This window comes from Dermochelys coriacea, chromosome 8 (genome assembly GCF_009764565.3).
Source record: "Dermochelys coriacea isolate rDerCor1 chromosome 8, rDerCor1.pri.v4, whole genome shotgun sequence".
In the NCBI taxonomy this organism is placed as follows: Eukaryota; Metazoa; Chordata; order Testudines; family Dermochelyidae; genus Dermochelys; species Dermochelys coriacea.
This window is the reverse complement of record NC_050075.1, coordinates 89,248,657-89,263,586: the sequence shown is the minus strand read 5'-3', so window position 1 is coordinate 89,263,586 and position 14,930 is coordinate 89,248,657. Positions and strand designations below refer to the sequence as shown.

The window sequence follows — 14,930 nt, the reverse complement described above, 5'->3', positions numbered from 1 at the left end:
AGTAGTATTAACTCTAAGAGCAGTAGGTTTAAAGAAACACTTGGCTTCACAGTAGAACCTCAGAGTTACGAATACCTCGGGCATGGAGGTTGTTTTATAACTCTCTGAAATGTTCGTAACTCTGAACGAACCATTGTTCTTTCAAGAGTTTATAGCTGAACATTCATTTAATACAGTTTTAAAACTTATTTCTTTAGTAGTATAACACAGTACTGTGCTTTTTTTTTCGTCTCTGCTGCTGCCTGATTGTGTACTTCCGGTTCCAATTGAGGTGTGTGTTTGACTGGTCAGTTCATAACTCAGGCGTTTGTTACTCTGAAGTTGTACATTCATTCAGTAATGGTATACGTACAATTTAATTCACTCTTTCCCTGATTATAAGCTTTTGAAGAGAAATTAATACCCCTTTGTCGTTCTGCATTTTTAATATGTGGAAAGGGGGTAACACTCGCTGGAAGGGGACAATCTCACTGTTAACATTAGAGAGAGAGAGAGTTTTACAAAAGCTTTTATTTTGATTGGGTATCCATATTTTGAGTATTTAAGGTTCAAAAATAGGCATGCAGTTGTTAATCAGAATTCTAGTTTAGTACAAAGGCTGTGGAGAAAGTGATGCAATTGTGTCCAAATGTAATTACGTATGTGCAGTTCCTTTAGCTAAAAAAAAAACACGTCAGCCCTTATTAAATACCACAGCTTTTAAGACAGTAAGCTTTCTCATTGACACGCCTCCCCCCCCCCCCATCTTTGTCATTAATAGTGCTATGAGAACCTTCATCTTTGCAGCACTTGGCATCTGAAACTGCCTTCCTATATGTGTTTCCCATCTATTTTAAGTCTCAGTTGAATACATGCATTTCCCCCTGTTTATGTCATCTAATTCTGTGAAGCATTTTGTCTTCCATGGGGGGGAGAGGGTGCTAATTAACAGTAACGCAATATGCTACATGAAAGATAGTAGAATTGTCACTTGTTTTTTTACAATCCTATCACCTCTGGTTATGAGCTTTTTGGATTTCACAAGTTGAGGAGGGATGGGCCTGAACAGTATGAAGGTGGAAGACTTCCAAGGAATCACAGGATGCTACAGGAAACTTCAGTCAAGTCAGTCTTCAAGTAAAAACAAAATTAATTACTCAGCATGGTGTTCTGTGATTATTGTGCTCTTGAAGGCTTGTGCTTCAGATGAAACATAAAGCAGAGGTTCTGATCAACTGTGATCATCAAATTCTTCATCACGCTTTTACAAAAGTGAGGTGTCTTGACCAAGTGTGGGTAATTAGTTTCTGCCTATCTAAATTCCTAAGTAGTTGCAACCCCAGATTGGTTTGTTCAGTATGAATTTGTGTCCATTAACTTATCTTAGAAAACTTACAATAAATATAACACAGCATTTTAAAATTTATAACTGATAAACTGAACAAAATCTTACCTAACCCTTTCCTCAGAAAAAGTCTAAGTAAATGGATAGTCTTTGAAAGTCGTCAAAGTTGGGCTGTATCTGATCAAAGGAAATTATGTAATCCAGGGTCCTCTACTAAAAATGCACTGCATCCAGCCCCTGATATACAAGCTCAAGTATCCCAACTGACCTCAGCTTTCTGGGAGAATCACAGAGAGAGAAGTGGTCTCTTAAATATCTGGTAACCAAATAACAAGCCTTCGTAAACTGAGACAGACACCTTAAATTTCATCTGGAGGTGACAAAGAAGCCAAATCAGTCTCAAGCGTCAGAGTAGTGTGTGTAAAATTCTTCAGTGGGCATCCATTTTTTGTCTTAGTTGAAATTTCCAAGTGGAGTTCAGATGTAGACCCAAATAGTAATCTTACACTAACCTGGAAGTACAAATCCAGCAAATGTTCAATGTTCTTGCTAAACGCAAGTGGGGATAAATGTTCTTGAACACTGCCATTACCTGAATATACAGAAATGCACAACAGTTCTAACAAGACTCCAGATTGTATATCCAAGTAACAAAAGGAAGTCACACCATCTTGAGCAAAGGGTATTGTCTACCATTTCAGCTGGTTGTTTCCTCCAAGTCACCAATTAAGTTAACTTCCTGCACTAAGTAGTTATGTAGTATACTGCTGTAGTCTGTTAAATGGCTCCTGCATTCCATCTCTGAGGTGTCTGCAATTTAATCATGAGTGGAGAAACTAAATAAATGGATGAAAAGTTGCATGAGCATAAATGCTGTTTGTTTTACAAATGGAATTTGTCCAGGGTGGGGAGCCCATGTGCTTTGTATGAGTTAAATTGTAATAGAAACAATTATAGTATATGATCTAGCTATACATTGAAAATTTTGATGTGCAACCTCTTTGATGTTCATATGGTTGGGTACGTACACACCTGGAATAAGTCCATAAAACAGTGATTTTATTCCATGACGAAGAATGAAATGATAAAGCAAAGTGTACTACTTTATTTTTTTTCTTGCAAAATGTCAGTAACTTTATTATCGTAAAAAGAAAAGGAGTACTTGTGGCACCTTAGAGACTAACAAATTTATTAGAGCATAAGCTTTCGTGAGCTACAGCTCACTTCATCGGATGCATTTGGTGGAAAAAACAGAGGAGAGATTTATATACACACACACACACAGAGAACATGAAACAATGGGTTTATCATACACACTGTAAGGAGAGTGATCACTTAAGATAAGTCATCACCAACAGCAGGGGAGGGAAGGAGGAAAACCTTTCATGGTGACAAGCAGGTAGGCTAATTCCAGCAGTTAACAAGAATATCAGAGGAACAGTGGGGGGTGGGGTGGGAGGGAGAAATACCATGGGGAAATAGAAAAGGAGTACTTGTGGCACCTTAGAGACTAACAAATTTATTAGAGCATAAGCTTTCGTGAGCTACAGTTCATCGATGAAGTGAGCTGTAGCTCACGAAAGCTTATGCTCTAATAAATTTGTTAGTCTCTAAGGTGCCACAAGTACTCCTTTTCTTTTTGCGAATACAGACTAACACGGCTGCTACTCTGAAACATGGGGAAATAGTTTTACTTTGTGTAATGACTCATCCATTCCCAGTCTCTATTCAAGCCTAAGTTAATTGTATCCAGTTTGCAATTCAATGCAGTGTTGTTGTAGCTGTGTTGATCCCAGGATATGAGAGAGACAAGGTGGGTGAGGCAATACCTTTTCTTGGACCAATGTCTGTTGGTGAGAGAGTCAAGCTTTTGAGCTTACCATAGAGCTCTTCTTCAGATCTGGAAAACTTAGGGCTTGTGTACACTTACATTTTATAGTGCTCTAACTTGCTGTCTCGGGGGTGTTAAAAATCACCCCCCTGAGTGCAGCAAGGTTGAGCACTTTAAAGTGCTAATGTGGACAGGCTCCAAGCGCTGGGAGCCATGCTCTGAGCTATTCTTCTCATGGAAGTGGATTACCAGAAGTGCTGGGAGAACCATCTCCAAGCGCTCATGCGTGACCACACTCACACTTCAAAGCACTGCCACAGGAGCGCTCCCGCGGCAACGCTTTGAAGTTTCTAATGTAGACATAACCTTAGGGCTAGTCTACACTGGCAACACTAAAGCACTGCTACGGCAGCGCTATAACATACCTCTTGTGTGGTCGCAGCACAGCACAAGAAAAAAGCCCACCTCAACGAGGGGTGCAGCTCCCAGGGCTGGGGGGGGGCACGGTTTATGCTGACGCATTACAGCTCTGCAACTTGCTGTGCTCGGGTATTTTTTCACACCCAGAGCAAGAAAGTTGCAGCACTGTTAATTGCCAGTGTAGACAAGCCCTTAGTGACCCAGCTAAATACTATATAGAACAGATTGTTTAGCATAGGTGGTTAAGACATTTCAAGGGACCATTCAAGGTGAAGTGGCCTGTTAACACCCCTCCAGTCATTAGGAGGAAAGGTGTGATCTGTGCTGTGGGGAGCTTGCTTCTGATGAGGTTGGGGGATTGTTTGAAGGCCAGAATAGGGGGTTCTGTAAAGATTTATTTCAGTATGAGGTCCCATATCAGGATGGGGATGGAGTGCAGGGACACATGGGGAGGAGGGGTGGCTGGTTGGGTGTGCAAGGACACAAGGGGATGGGCAATGTGCCTGACTGAATGAGAGAAACTAGGGGTCAGCCAGCATCTATATGGTGAAGACTCCCTAACAATCCCTCCCCGCCCAAAAAACACCTGTTCCATACTTCTCCCACCCAACAGCCCTTTCGATTTGACACTCCGGTTCCTTCCCAGCAATCACTTCCCCCTCCCTCAGCTCTTCTGATACCCCTAGTTTGGCTTCTCCTGCTCTCTTCAGTGAAGCTGAAACAAATAACTTGTTAAGGAAGTATTTTGTAATTTCAGCAACATTTTACTGCGTTCCTGGAGTTGTACTTTAGTCTTTGGCTAAAAGATGCCTCAAATGAGCACTGCACCCGTTTGTCAAATTTCAGGTTCCCATCATTAAAGACTAAATTTCTGCACATCTTTGCTATATTTGCAGCATTGACTGTGACAAAGCTGCACACTTGACACTTGAATTTTTGTTCACACTTTGTTATAGCTTTTACTGCTGTTACTTTAAGTATTCTGCTGCATGGGCAGATCATTTGCCGATGCATTGTTTGTTTCTGTGAGACAGACAACCCCTTCCTCTGTCACACAAGCACATGTTACTGCATTATTGTGTACATTGCTCCATCCATCAAGACTAGCATAGTAAGACATGGACGGCAGCCCATAAAAATGGGGCAAATAGAAATTTACTAATCAGTTGGTCCAGATTGTTCAGACATGCACACCATCTTCAGTCATTGCCTTCTGATGAGTATTTTTCATAATGTTGTTTCATTCTGACAACGAGGCCTTCCATCTGTTTGTTGCACTGTTTTTGCTTGGTGCATTTTCCTTACTTTACACAGAGGTACAGGAATTTCTTGAAAATATTCCTAGGTAGGATCATTTTTACACTTGGGTGTTGAAATCAACACTGTAGAAGCTGCACTCTCAAGAATGTTGTCCCTTCTTCCCACAGGGTCCTATTTTGACCATGTGTTGCTCCTTACTAGTTCCACACTCTGTTACTTCTCCCTTGTTATGTAACTCCCCCGCCGCCATCCCCACCCCCAGAAAAACAAAATAACAATCCAAGACTTTTCCTCATGTAACCTGCATGCCTTTTGCACTGCAGTATCTTTTGTTTAGAGACAGAGAGGGAGCCAGTTGAGAAATTAATTTCTGTTTGTATCTCTGTCCATGTGCACATGAAGGGAGACAGAGCAAGGCCATTTACGTGAAGTACCTGGAATCATCCAGAAGCAAGGGCTGGTAGTTACTGGGCAGATCACTGCTCTTTTTCCCATGAGCTGGAGAGCAAGTTTCAATGGTTAGTGGAATCACAAATATTCATACTTGGAGAACTGAGCCAATCGGAGCTCAGGTACAGAGAAGCTATAAAATAGGAGTATGAGACCACCCAGGTGGCTCAGTGGATGAATCAATGAGATACAGTGTTTTCTGGAGTCAGAAACCAGGTTCCAACACCTGCAATGACTTTGCCATGACTTTGATCTCTTGTTCCCAGTAGCACAGTCCTAGGTCTTCCACAAGATCAAGCCCTTAATACAACGCACTACCTATTGTGCCATATTTATAAAGCTTGATCTCGAAAGTTAGATGTTTTTCCCTGATTCGTTCTTTATACAGAAAAGCAGCCTTTAATTCAGTTCTTTTTAGAGACTCTCATGGATTCAGCATATCTTTTTATTGTTACAAGAGATTATATGTTTAGGCCTTAATATATTTTGTATTAACTTCAGATTTCATATTAAACAGGTTCATTTTTTAAAAGAGAAACTTGTAATTTTAAATAAAAAATCCTATTTAAAATCCATTTTTTGGTGTGTGGGTTTTTTAACATTGTATTTTATCCACCCTGTGAGTGAGCATTCCACAAACAGGGCACTTTTAAGGACTTTGCATTGTGCCAAATGGGTAGACTAAGTCATGAATCTTGTCAAGGCAAGGGCAAAATAACGTTTTTGGGTTTCTTACAGCAAGATCTTAATATGGGCCTAAAAGTTCAGACTCTAAAAATCCTAGCAACAGCTGTTGTCTGCTTGCTATCTCTACCATGCTGATGTAGAGTTTCATTTCACTCAAGCATAATATTTCTCAAAGCTACCTTGCTTCTCAACCCTTTGCCAATAAAGATAAATCCTTCTTGGGACCTAAACCTTGTATTAAATGCCCAGAGTAAGCATCACGTGTCAGAAATGCCCTTATTTTTTGTCTTCAGCACACACAGATATTTTGCTGAAATGGAAAGGAGCTAAAGATGGGTAGATATTGTGGAACTTCATAGTTTGGAGTGTTTGATCTGTAGTCAGTGCATGTTCTCTCATGGCTTATTGCTTTGGTTCCACGGTTTGTGAGGCATGGCATGCTGTAGTGTAGATCTGCAGAGACGGTTTTTGGAGAACATAAGTTGATTATTGGTAGCTGGACTTTTCTTTATTTATCCCCTCTTTTACCATCAAGCAGTGAAACATTCTTCTGTTGCAGTTCACAACGCTTTTAAGCAACACCACAGAATTTAAGAAACTGGCTAGTTTCTTTGCTTCTGAGAACACCCTAGGTAGCATCAATTAAGCTGAGCTGTTTATTATAAATTTCACTTTACTGCTACCTGCATTAGCCAGAGTTACCACTACATATGCCCATTTCAGATTTATACCACAGTCTCTCTTCGGTAGTTCTTCTATGAAATTTATCCTTGAAAATGAGGCTTTTATTTGGAATTTTCTTAGTAGTTTTTTCCCTCCTCTCATGTTTAATTTGCTTGGACTAAAATGTAATTCTGTTTACTCATTTCTTCAAGCATCGTTGACCAAGCTAAAATAAGCAGTTTGAATTTCTTACTATGTCGGAATACTACTGCAGGTACACAAGGGACTCATTAATTAACAATAATTGATGTACCAATTGTATATTGCTCAGTTTTGCAAATTTAAAGTAGGTAAACATAAAAAGCAATATTGTGTATTGAATTTTGTAAAAGTAATGTAGTCAACAGGAAACCTCTTTCAGTACTGTGTTAAGTCCTTGCTGAAAAGTGATGGGAGAACACTGTTCCAGCCAGTTAAACTATCTAACTGAAAATTAGTGAGATTCTGCTCTGTTTTATGTGACACAGGCATCTTTTAAAACCGCCTTCCCAAAAGGTGCACTATGGATAATCAGTGGCAATCTGTTGCTTAATTTGGATATTAGTAGATTACTAATTTAATTGTCGTCTATATGTGAAACATTTCAAGTATAAAGATATAATTAGGCAGGCCAAAAAAGTGAAGAGTAACTAGCAAAATATACACAAACTAACAGCAAAAAATTAAGTACAACAGAAGCAGGAAACAGTCAGTGGGATTACTGGACAATTGAGGTGCTAAAAAGCACTGAAAGAGACACGGCTGTTGCAGAGAAGCTAAATGAATTCTTTGCAGTGGTCTTCACTGCATTGGCACAAATGTGGGAATCGCCTTCAGATCTACTGGAAGTGGCAGCCAGTACGTCCCTCGGCCCACACCACTTCCAGCAGCGCCAAACTGAAAAATTAATTTCAAGACAAATTGTGAATAAAACGCTGACTAATAAAGATACCCACAAAGCACCATTAAACTAGAATGCGAAGCTAGCAAAGATAGTGGTCAGGCTTGCCTGGCTGAAAAACCAAGATGGCGGCCAGGTGAACCTATATCGACAAGAGTGACAAACTCTGCTGTTTTGACTCTAGCAGGTAGTCCAAGATAAAGGGAATTGAAGACTGTCAGAGGGATATGCTTCTGCGAACACCAGATCGAGAATCTCTTCCACTTGGCTAAGTAAGTAGCCCTAGTCGGTGGTTTTCTACTGCCAAGAAGAACCTCTCTAACAGGATCTGAGCATGTGAGTTCTAGCACATTCAACCATGCAGTTTCAAAGCTGTGAGGTGGAGAGACTCGAGATTGGGGTACTGGAGCCAGCTGTGATGATGAGCAAATGAGGTCTGGAACTAACTGTAGGGTGAGTGGGGTATCCACCGATAACTTCAGCAGCATGGTGTACCAGTTCTGTCGTGGCCAGGCTGGTGTGACCAGGATCACCGAGGCCCCATCTTGAGGAGGACCTTGTGAATGAGCAGAACTGGAGGAAACGCATAGAAGAGGTGGTCCTTCCTTGGAAAAAGAAATGCGTCTGCCAGCAAGCCTGGGCTGTGATTCAGGAAACAGCAGAATTTAAGGCACTTCCTGTTGCCCTTTATGGCAAACAAGTAGATCTGGGGAACTCCCAACCGTTGGAAGATGTTGTTTATCACATCTGAGTGAATGAACAACTCGTGATTGTGAAAAGACCTGCTGAGATGGTCCGCTAGCTCTATCTGATATCTGGGTAGGTAGAAGGCCTCCAGGAATATCGAGTGTGCTATGCAGAAATCCCAGAGCTTGAGGGCTTACGACACAGGGGAGAAGAGCATGCTTCACCCTGTCTGTTGATATAAAATATCACTATTGTGTTGTCCGTCAGGACTGATACGCATCTGCCCTCCAGATGAGGGGAGAAGGTCTGACATGCCAGACGAACTGCACTCAGCTCCTTGATGTTGATGTGAAGCAACAGCTCTGCTGGATACCAAAGGCCCTGAGTTCTGAGCTCTCCGAGGTGCGCTCCCCATCTCATTGCCGACGCATCGGTGACCAGACACAATGAGGGGCACGGCTTGAAGAATGTGAACCCCTACACATCAAGCCACCACTGAAGCAACTTGAGAACCCATGGTGGAAGTGTGATTACATTGTCTAGGTCGTCTCTGCTCAGTCGGTACACAGACGCTAGCCAGGCCGGGAGAGGTCTGAGTCTCACATGTTGCATCATGAACATGCAAGAGGCCATATCCTAAGGATTTTTAAGCAATTTCTTGCCGTGGCTATGGGGTACCCTCTGAGGTCTTGTATGATTGTAGTGCATAGCCTGGAAGAGGGATTGAGGTAGGAATGTTCTGGCTTGCCTTGAGTCTAACACCGCCCCTATGAACTCTATTCTCTGAATGGGGATGAGCATTGACTTTTGTGTGTTTAACAGGAGACCCAATCTGTCAAATGTGGATCTTATCAAGCTGACCTGTTGATCCACTTGTGTCCTGGAATGGCCCTTTACTAACCAGTCATCGAGTTATGGGAATACCTGAACTTGCCTTTTCCACAGGAAGGGGGCCATGACTTGGTGAATACCCAAGATGCAGATTACGGGCCAAATAGAAGTACTGTGAATTGGTAGTGAATGTCCCCCCACTACAAATTTTAGGAAGCACCTGTGAGGCGGGATTATGGAAATATGGGTCCTTCAAGTCGAGGGCAGCCTACCAATCTCCTGGATCCAGGGATGGGATAATGGTGACCAAAGAGAGTATCTGAAACTTTAGCTTCTTCATGAACCCGTTGAGGTTGTGCAGGTCCAAGATGGGTCTGAGGCCCCTTTTTGCTTTCGGTATTAGAAATACTGTGAGTAGAACCCCTTGCTCCTAAGCTCCAGCAGAACCTCCTCCACAGCTCCTATCAATAGGAGGGTTTGTATCTCCTGCACAAGGATCCAATCCTCGGGTTGGTATGTTGCCCCCAGGCACATCTTCAAAAGGCCTGCCTGGGGCCTGGTGGTTGTCTCAACGACCCAGACCCTGGTTGTTCAGGGGTTGAGGCTGGCGACACCAGTTCTTTTTTCTGCCCCATCTGTGGTTGTGATCCTGTGGAAGCTGACCTCGATACAGCCAGGGTATAGGCTGAGGCCTAAAGTGTCTACGTTGGGTGGCGGACGTGTGATCTCAGAGTGGCTCGAGAGTCTTTTAAGCTATGCAGATTTGAATCCATTTTCTCTGAGAACAGAGTGGCTTCGTCGAAAGGGAGATCTTGTATCATTTGTTGGACCTCCCCAGGAAGCATCAAGTTGCCGAGTCTGCTGAATCCAGTGTGACCTGCAGCGATGTCCTGGCCATAGCCTTGCCCTCATCCACAAAGGCTGAGAATTTGGACTTGGAATCCGCCAGGACAAGGTCCGAAAATTTGGACATAGTGTCCCATGATTTCAAATTGTAGCGGCTAAGGATCAATGCAAAGCTGGAGCCCTCTGGTAGAGTATATCTTCCTTCTGAAGAGATCCAGCTCCTTAGCTCGAGGAGTAGGCCCCTGATGTCCATGCCTTACCCGCTCGTTGTCCGCTACCACCACCACCAAGTCCAGTGGTGTGTGTGTAAAAAGGTACTCATAACCCTTGGAGGGCACGAAATATTTTCTCCCTTCGCTGTGGGGGTCAGAGAGGCTGGAGTTTGCCACAGGGTCTTAGTGTTCTCCTGAATAGTCTTAATCAGGGGAAGTGCCACCCTGGTGGGGTTCACTGGGGCTAAAATGTCCACCATTGGGTCTGACACCTTGGTGATCTCCATCTGGATACCCAGATTCTGTGTCACCCATGTCAGGAGTTCCAGGTAGCCTCTGCTGTCCAGTGGGGGAGGCTTCGAGGAGGTTCCCGCCACTGCCTCATTGGGTGAAGATGATGATGATGCCAGGGAGCTTTCCTCCTGACCATCCGACTAGTCAAAGTATCCCGGGTTGCCTGTAGCTGCACCCAACTTGGTGCCAGGCACCTTCTGTGGCACTGGCCATGGTGTCAGTGCCAGACGTGGCACTGGTGGCAGTGTCAGATGCGGTAGCCATGGCAGATGCACTGCAGAAAAGGACCTAGGGGTTACAGTGGATGAGATGCTGGATATGAGTCAACAGTGTGCCCTTCTTGCCAAGAAGGCCAATGGCATTTTGGGATGTATAAGTAGGGGCATTGCCAGCAGACTGAGGGATGCGATCATTTCCCTCTATTCAACATTGGTGAGACCTCATCTAGAGTACTGTGTCCAGTTTTGGGCCCCACACTACAAGAAGGATGTGAAAAAATTGGAAAGCGTCCAGCGGAGGGCAACAAAAATGATTAGGTGACTGGAACACATGACTTATGAGGAGAGGCTGAAGGAACTGGGATTGTTTAGTCTGCGGAAGAGAAGAATGAGGGGGGATTTGATAGCTGCTTTCAACTACCTGAAAGGAGGTTCTAAAGAGGATGGATCTAGACTGTTCTCAGTGGTAGCAGATGACAGAACAAGGAGTAATGGTCTCAAGTTGCAGTGGGGGAGGTTTAGGTTGGATATTAGGAAAAACTTTTTCACTAGGAGGGTGGTGAAGCACTGGAATGTGTTACCTAGGGAGGTGGTGGAATCTCCTTCCTTTGAAGTTTTTAAGATCAGGCTTGACAAAGCCCTGGCTGGGATAATTTAGTTGGGGATTGGTCCTGCTTTGAGCAGGGGGTTGAACTAGATGACCTCCTGAGGTCCCTTCCAACCCTGATATTCTGTGATTTCTCTTTTAGGTGACGGATCTGAGGAACTGTCTCAGATTGAGGTGTTAGTAAAGGAGGTTTTTGAAAAGATTGATTAAATTAAACAGTAATAAGTCACCTGACCAGATGGTGTTCTGAAGGAACTCAGATATGAAATTGCAGAACTGCTAACTGTGATATGTAACCTGTCACTTAAATTAGACTCTGTACCAGGTGACTGTAGGGTAGCTAATGTAATGCCAACTTTTTAAAAAGGCCCCAGAGGAAATCCTGGCTATTACAAGTGAGTAAGCCTAACTTAAGCACCAGGCAAAATGGTTGAAACTGTAATAAACAACACTGTCACCAACATAGATGAACACAACATGTTGGGGAAGAGTCAAAAGGACTTTTTAAAAGGGAAATCATGCCTCACCAATCGACTAGAATTCTTTGAGGGGAGTCAACAAGCATGTGGATAAGGGTGATCCAGTTGGTATAGTGTACTTGAACTTTCAGAAAGTCTTACAAGGTCCCTCATCAAATGCTCTTAAGCAAAGTTTTTAGCTAGTTCTTTTAAAATATTAGAATTTCATATTTGAAAAAATTGCTAATCTGAAAGCAGCTTTCTTTCCGAGTTGCATTAGAAGGTTAATTTCAATGCAATTTATGTTGGGAGAGGGGGGTTGCTGGAAATGCCTTATGCAGGTCATGGGCTTCTAAAGTGAGTCAGTATGGGGGAGTTTTAACCCTATATAGAGCATTAGAACCAACGGGGCACCTCTATAATACAAGGTCTTTGCTGAAGTACAGACTTTTTTATATTCCAGAATTCTAAAATATTATTTGCAGTATAATGTCAATACAGTTCCCTGTTTTTCTGACAAACTAGCATTACACTAGCGCTTGGGCAGGACAGATGGCTTTTAAGAAAACTTTCAAACTTCTTCCAATTTTGGGTCACAGATTGATATCTAGTAGTTTGTCTCCTTCCTAAGCTTTACCGGGACTTCCTATTGCAGTTTCTGATTTTATTTATTTATTTAGTTATTTATTTATTTCAAAAAAGGAAAAATTTTTAGTATTTTATCTAAATATAAATTGGGCTTTTTTGTGATGTATTACTTATGATTGGGCAGATGGGAGCTATTTACCTTGGTTTCAGAGTGGCTGTATTTTATACTCTAAGGAACTCAATCATTGCTTCACAAAATGGGGAATTCTTCCCATTATCATTTGGTTAAATATAACAAGGCTGAAAGTATAAAGAAGGAAATGAATCTTGTCTTTTTAAACCTACTTAGAATGGCCAAGATATTTCTGATATATTGGTGGAAAAAGTGACTGCCAATGCACTGCTTATTTATAATCTTTTGTATCAGATCAGCTATTGAATTCACCTTCTATGTTTGTTTGTACAGACTTAATATGAAAAAACTAATTTTTTTTTTCTTTGTAGCCTTCTCTTCAGTCTTCAAGCCCAGGTAAAAAAATTTAATATATTATGTTTTGAGAGGGAGGGGAACACTTCAGTAAAATGCTGGTCATTACCTTCTTCTTTTTTTTTTTAAATATTATTGCTATTGGAATTAACAGTTCAAAGTTGAAATTAGAGGCATTGCATATTCCCAGTTACTATAGATTTATCACTGTTGTATGGTTCAAATTTTTAATTAATTAGGTTTGTTAATTGAATAGTTAAATCATTATTAAACCTTAAAAATAACATACACCCTTGAAAGTGTCTTTCCTATGCATCTTATGTTGTCTTTCCTAAACATTAGACAGGGAAGATGACAGCTTCCAATTTGATTTTTTAATCATTGTTACATTTTGGCATACTTCAATTATTTGTAGTGATTGTAATTAGTTCTAGTTATTTTAACATCTTTTATATTTTTTTCTTTAAAAGACACACACAGGAATATGAAAAGGAGTACTTGTGGCACCTTAGAGACTAACAAATTTATTTGAGCATAAGCTTTCGTGAGATACAGCTCACTTCATCGGATGCATTCAGTGGAAAAAATTTTGACATAATTTGACATAATTGGCAGCCTCTGCTTAGTAGATGACCAGTACTGAGAGTGCAGAAATTTATGTGCGTCAAGATTAAGGTCAATTTACAGAGCATTGTAGTTTGCATAGCAGCTACTTGAATTATGTCTAGTACTTGACTAGTGACAGTTATATTTGTCCCATGTTTTCCCATGTATGAAATTCACTCACATTAACAGGAAAAACAAAGTTGTATCAGGAAAAACAATAGCTTTTTTCACTGATCCTGCAGCACACTCTGTGGACTGTAATCAATAGGAGCATATTTGCTTATATGGGTTACTGAAAAACAGGAATTTCCATCACATCTCTTTTAAAAACTGGTTGGTGTCTGATCTGATATGATTAACTCATTTATGTTGGGCTCTTTAGTGTGCAGTGTTGTAATAAATACTGAGTGTTTGCCTTTTCACACCTTGCTACTACAGTAACCAGTGTTAATTATATAACGCTTGTCAAGATTAACATCCTAGTAATTGAAATGCAAGCCTTCCAACAGTAGTAGCTTCACTTTTTTGTTGGACTATCTTGTCTTGAACAGTTATACCACTTAACTATGCTTCAGCAATAAAAGCAGTACAAACCCCTAATGTAGATGCAGTTATATCAGTATATGGCCTTTTATACTTCTATAACTATATCCACGCTAGGGGCTGTACTGGTATAGCTGTTTCAGCAAAAAAATCACACCTACATATACTGGAGTTTTTTAGAATTGGTGTCAGTGGATATTTTTGCTACTTTAGGTAATTAACATGTTGCTTTTGGTTATGAAATTATCTGTTCAGCAAATAGATGTTTTCTGCACATTATGGTGAGATCATTTCAGATGAAAGCGAGACTTGACTCTGGTGCAAGTCCTACAAAAGATCATGTTTTGGCACTGGAAGCTACTGCATCAACAAAAGCAATCAAATCCTTAATTTTTAAGAGTACAGAGCATCATTTTCAGTAATGTTCTTTCGTGTAGTGAAAATACCAAACAAAATAATTCAGTAGATTATGTAATTTTACAGCAGCATACATGACTACCTAGAAGCGTCAGGTATTATTTTAATAAACATTTCCAACTTTTTATAAGTGATATTTCCATTCCTTTAACACGTAAATTCATATTTTGAACAGTTTTTTTTTTTTTTTTTTTTTTTTTTTCTTGGAGAGCTCCTCTTTCTGTGATGGAAATTGTCACCTGCAGTGACTTCATAATCTGAAGACCTTTACTATGCTTCCCATTGCAAACTAGATGCTAAATTTCACTGTTAATATCCCTGGACTATAACATATTAGAAAATTTAAATCTTGTTAAAACTCATTTAATGATGATACTTGATGCACTTTATATTTTAAAATGGATTTATAAACATTAATCCTCATAATACCATTGTGAGCTATATATTCTCACTTTTTACAGATTTGGAAACTGAAACACAGATGAAGTTACTTGCCCAAGGCAAGTAGTTAAAAGCGCTGGGATTACAAATCAATAGTTTGTGGGTTTCGGCATTGTGCTC

The 14,930-nt window shown here is 40.9% G+C and overlaps 1 protein-coding gene across 10 annotated transcripts in view; it reads left to right on the top strand.

Annotated features, from left to right (window-relative positions):
- MIER1 (MIER1 transcriptional regulator) overlaps positions 1-14,930 on the top strand; it is a 55,607-nt gene that overhangs the window by 3,926 nt on the left and 36,751 nt on the right. For 6 of the 10 annotated variants that reach the window (XM_043520254.1, XM_038413248.2, XM_038413251.2 and 3 more), the window contains exon 2: positions 12,821-12,845. Coding sequence is in view for 8 of the 10 variants with exons in the window: in XM_038413251.2 (XP_038269179.1) it covers positions 12,821-12,845 (25 nt within the window). In the remaining 2 variants the exon portion in view is untranslated. Of the gene's footprint in view, positions 1-12,820; positions 12,846-14,830; positions 14,870-14,930 lie in introns of those variants that run through there. The other 4 variants (XM_038413247.1, XM_038413249.2, XM_038413253.2 and 1 more) reach the window with 1 other exon arrangement.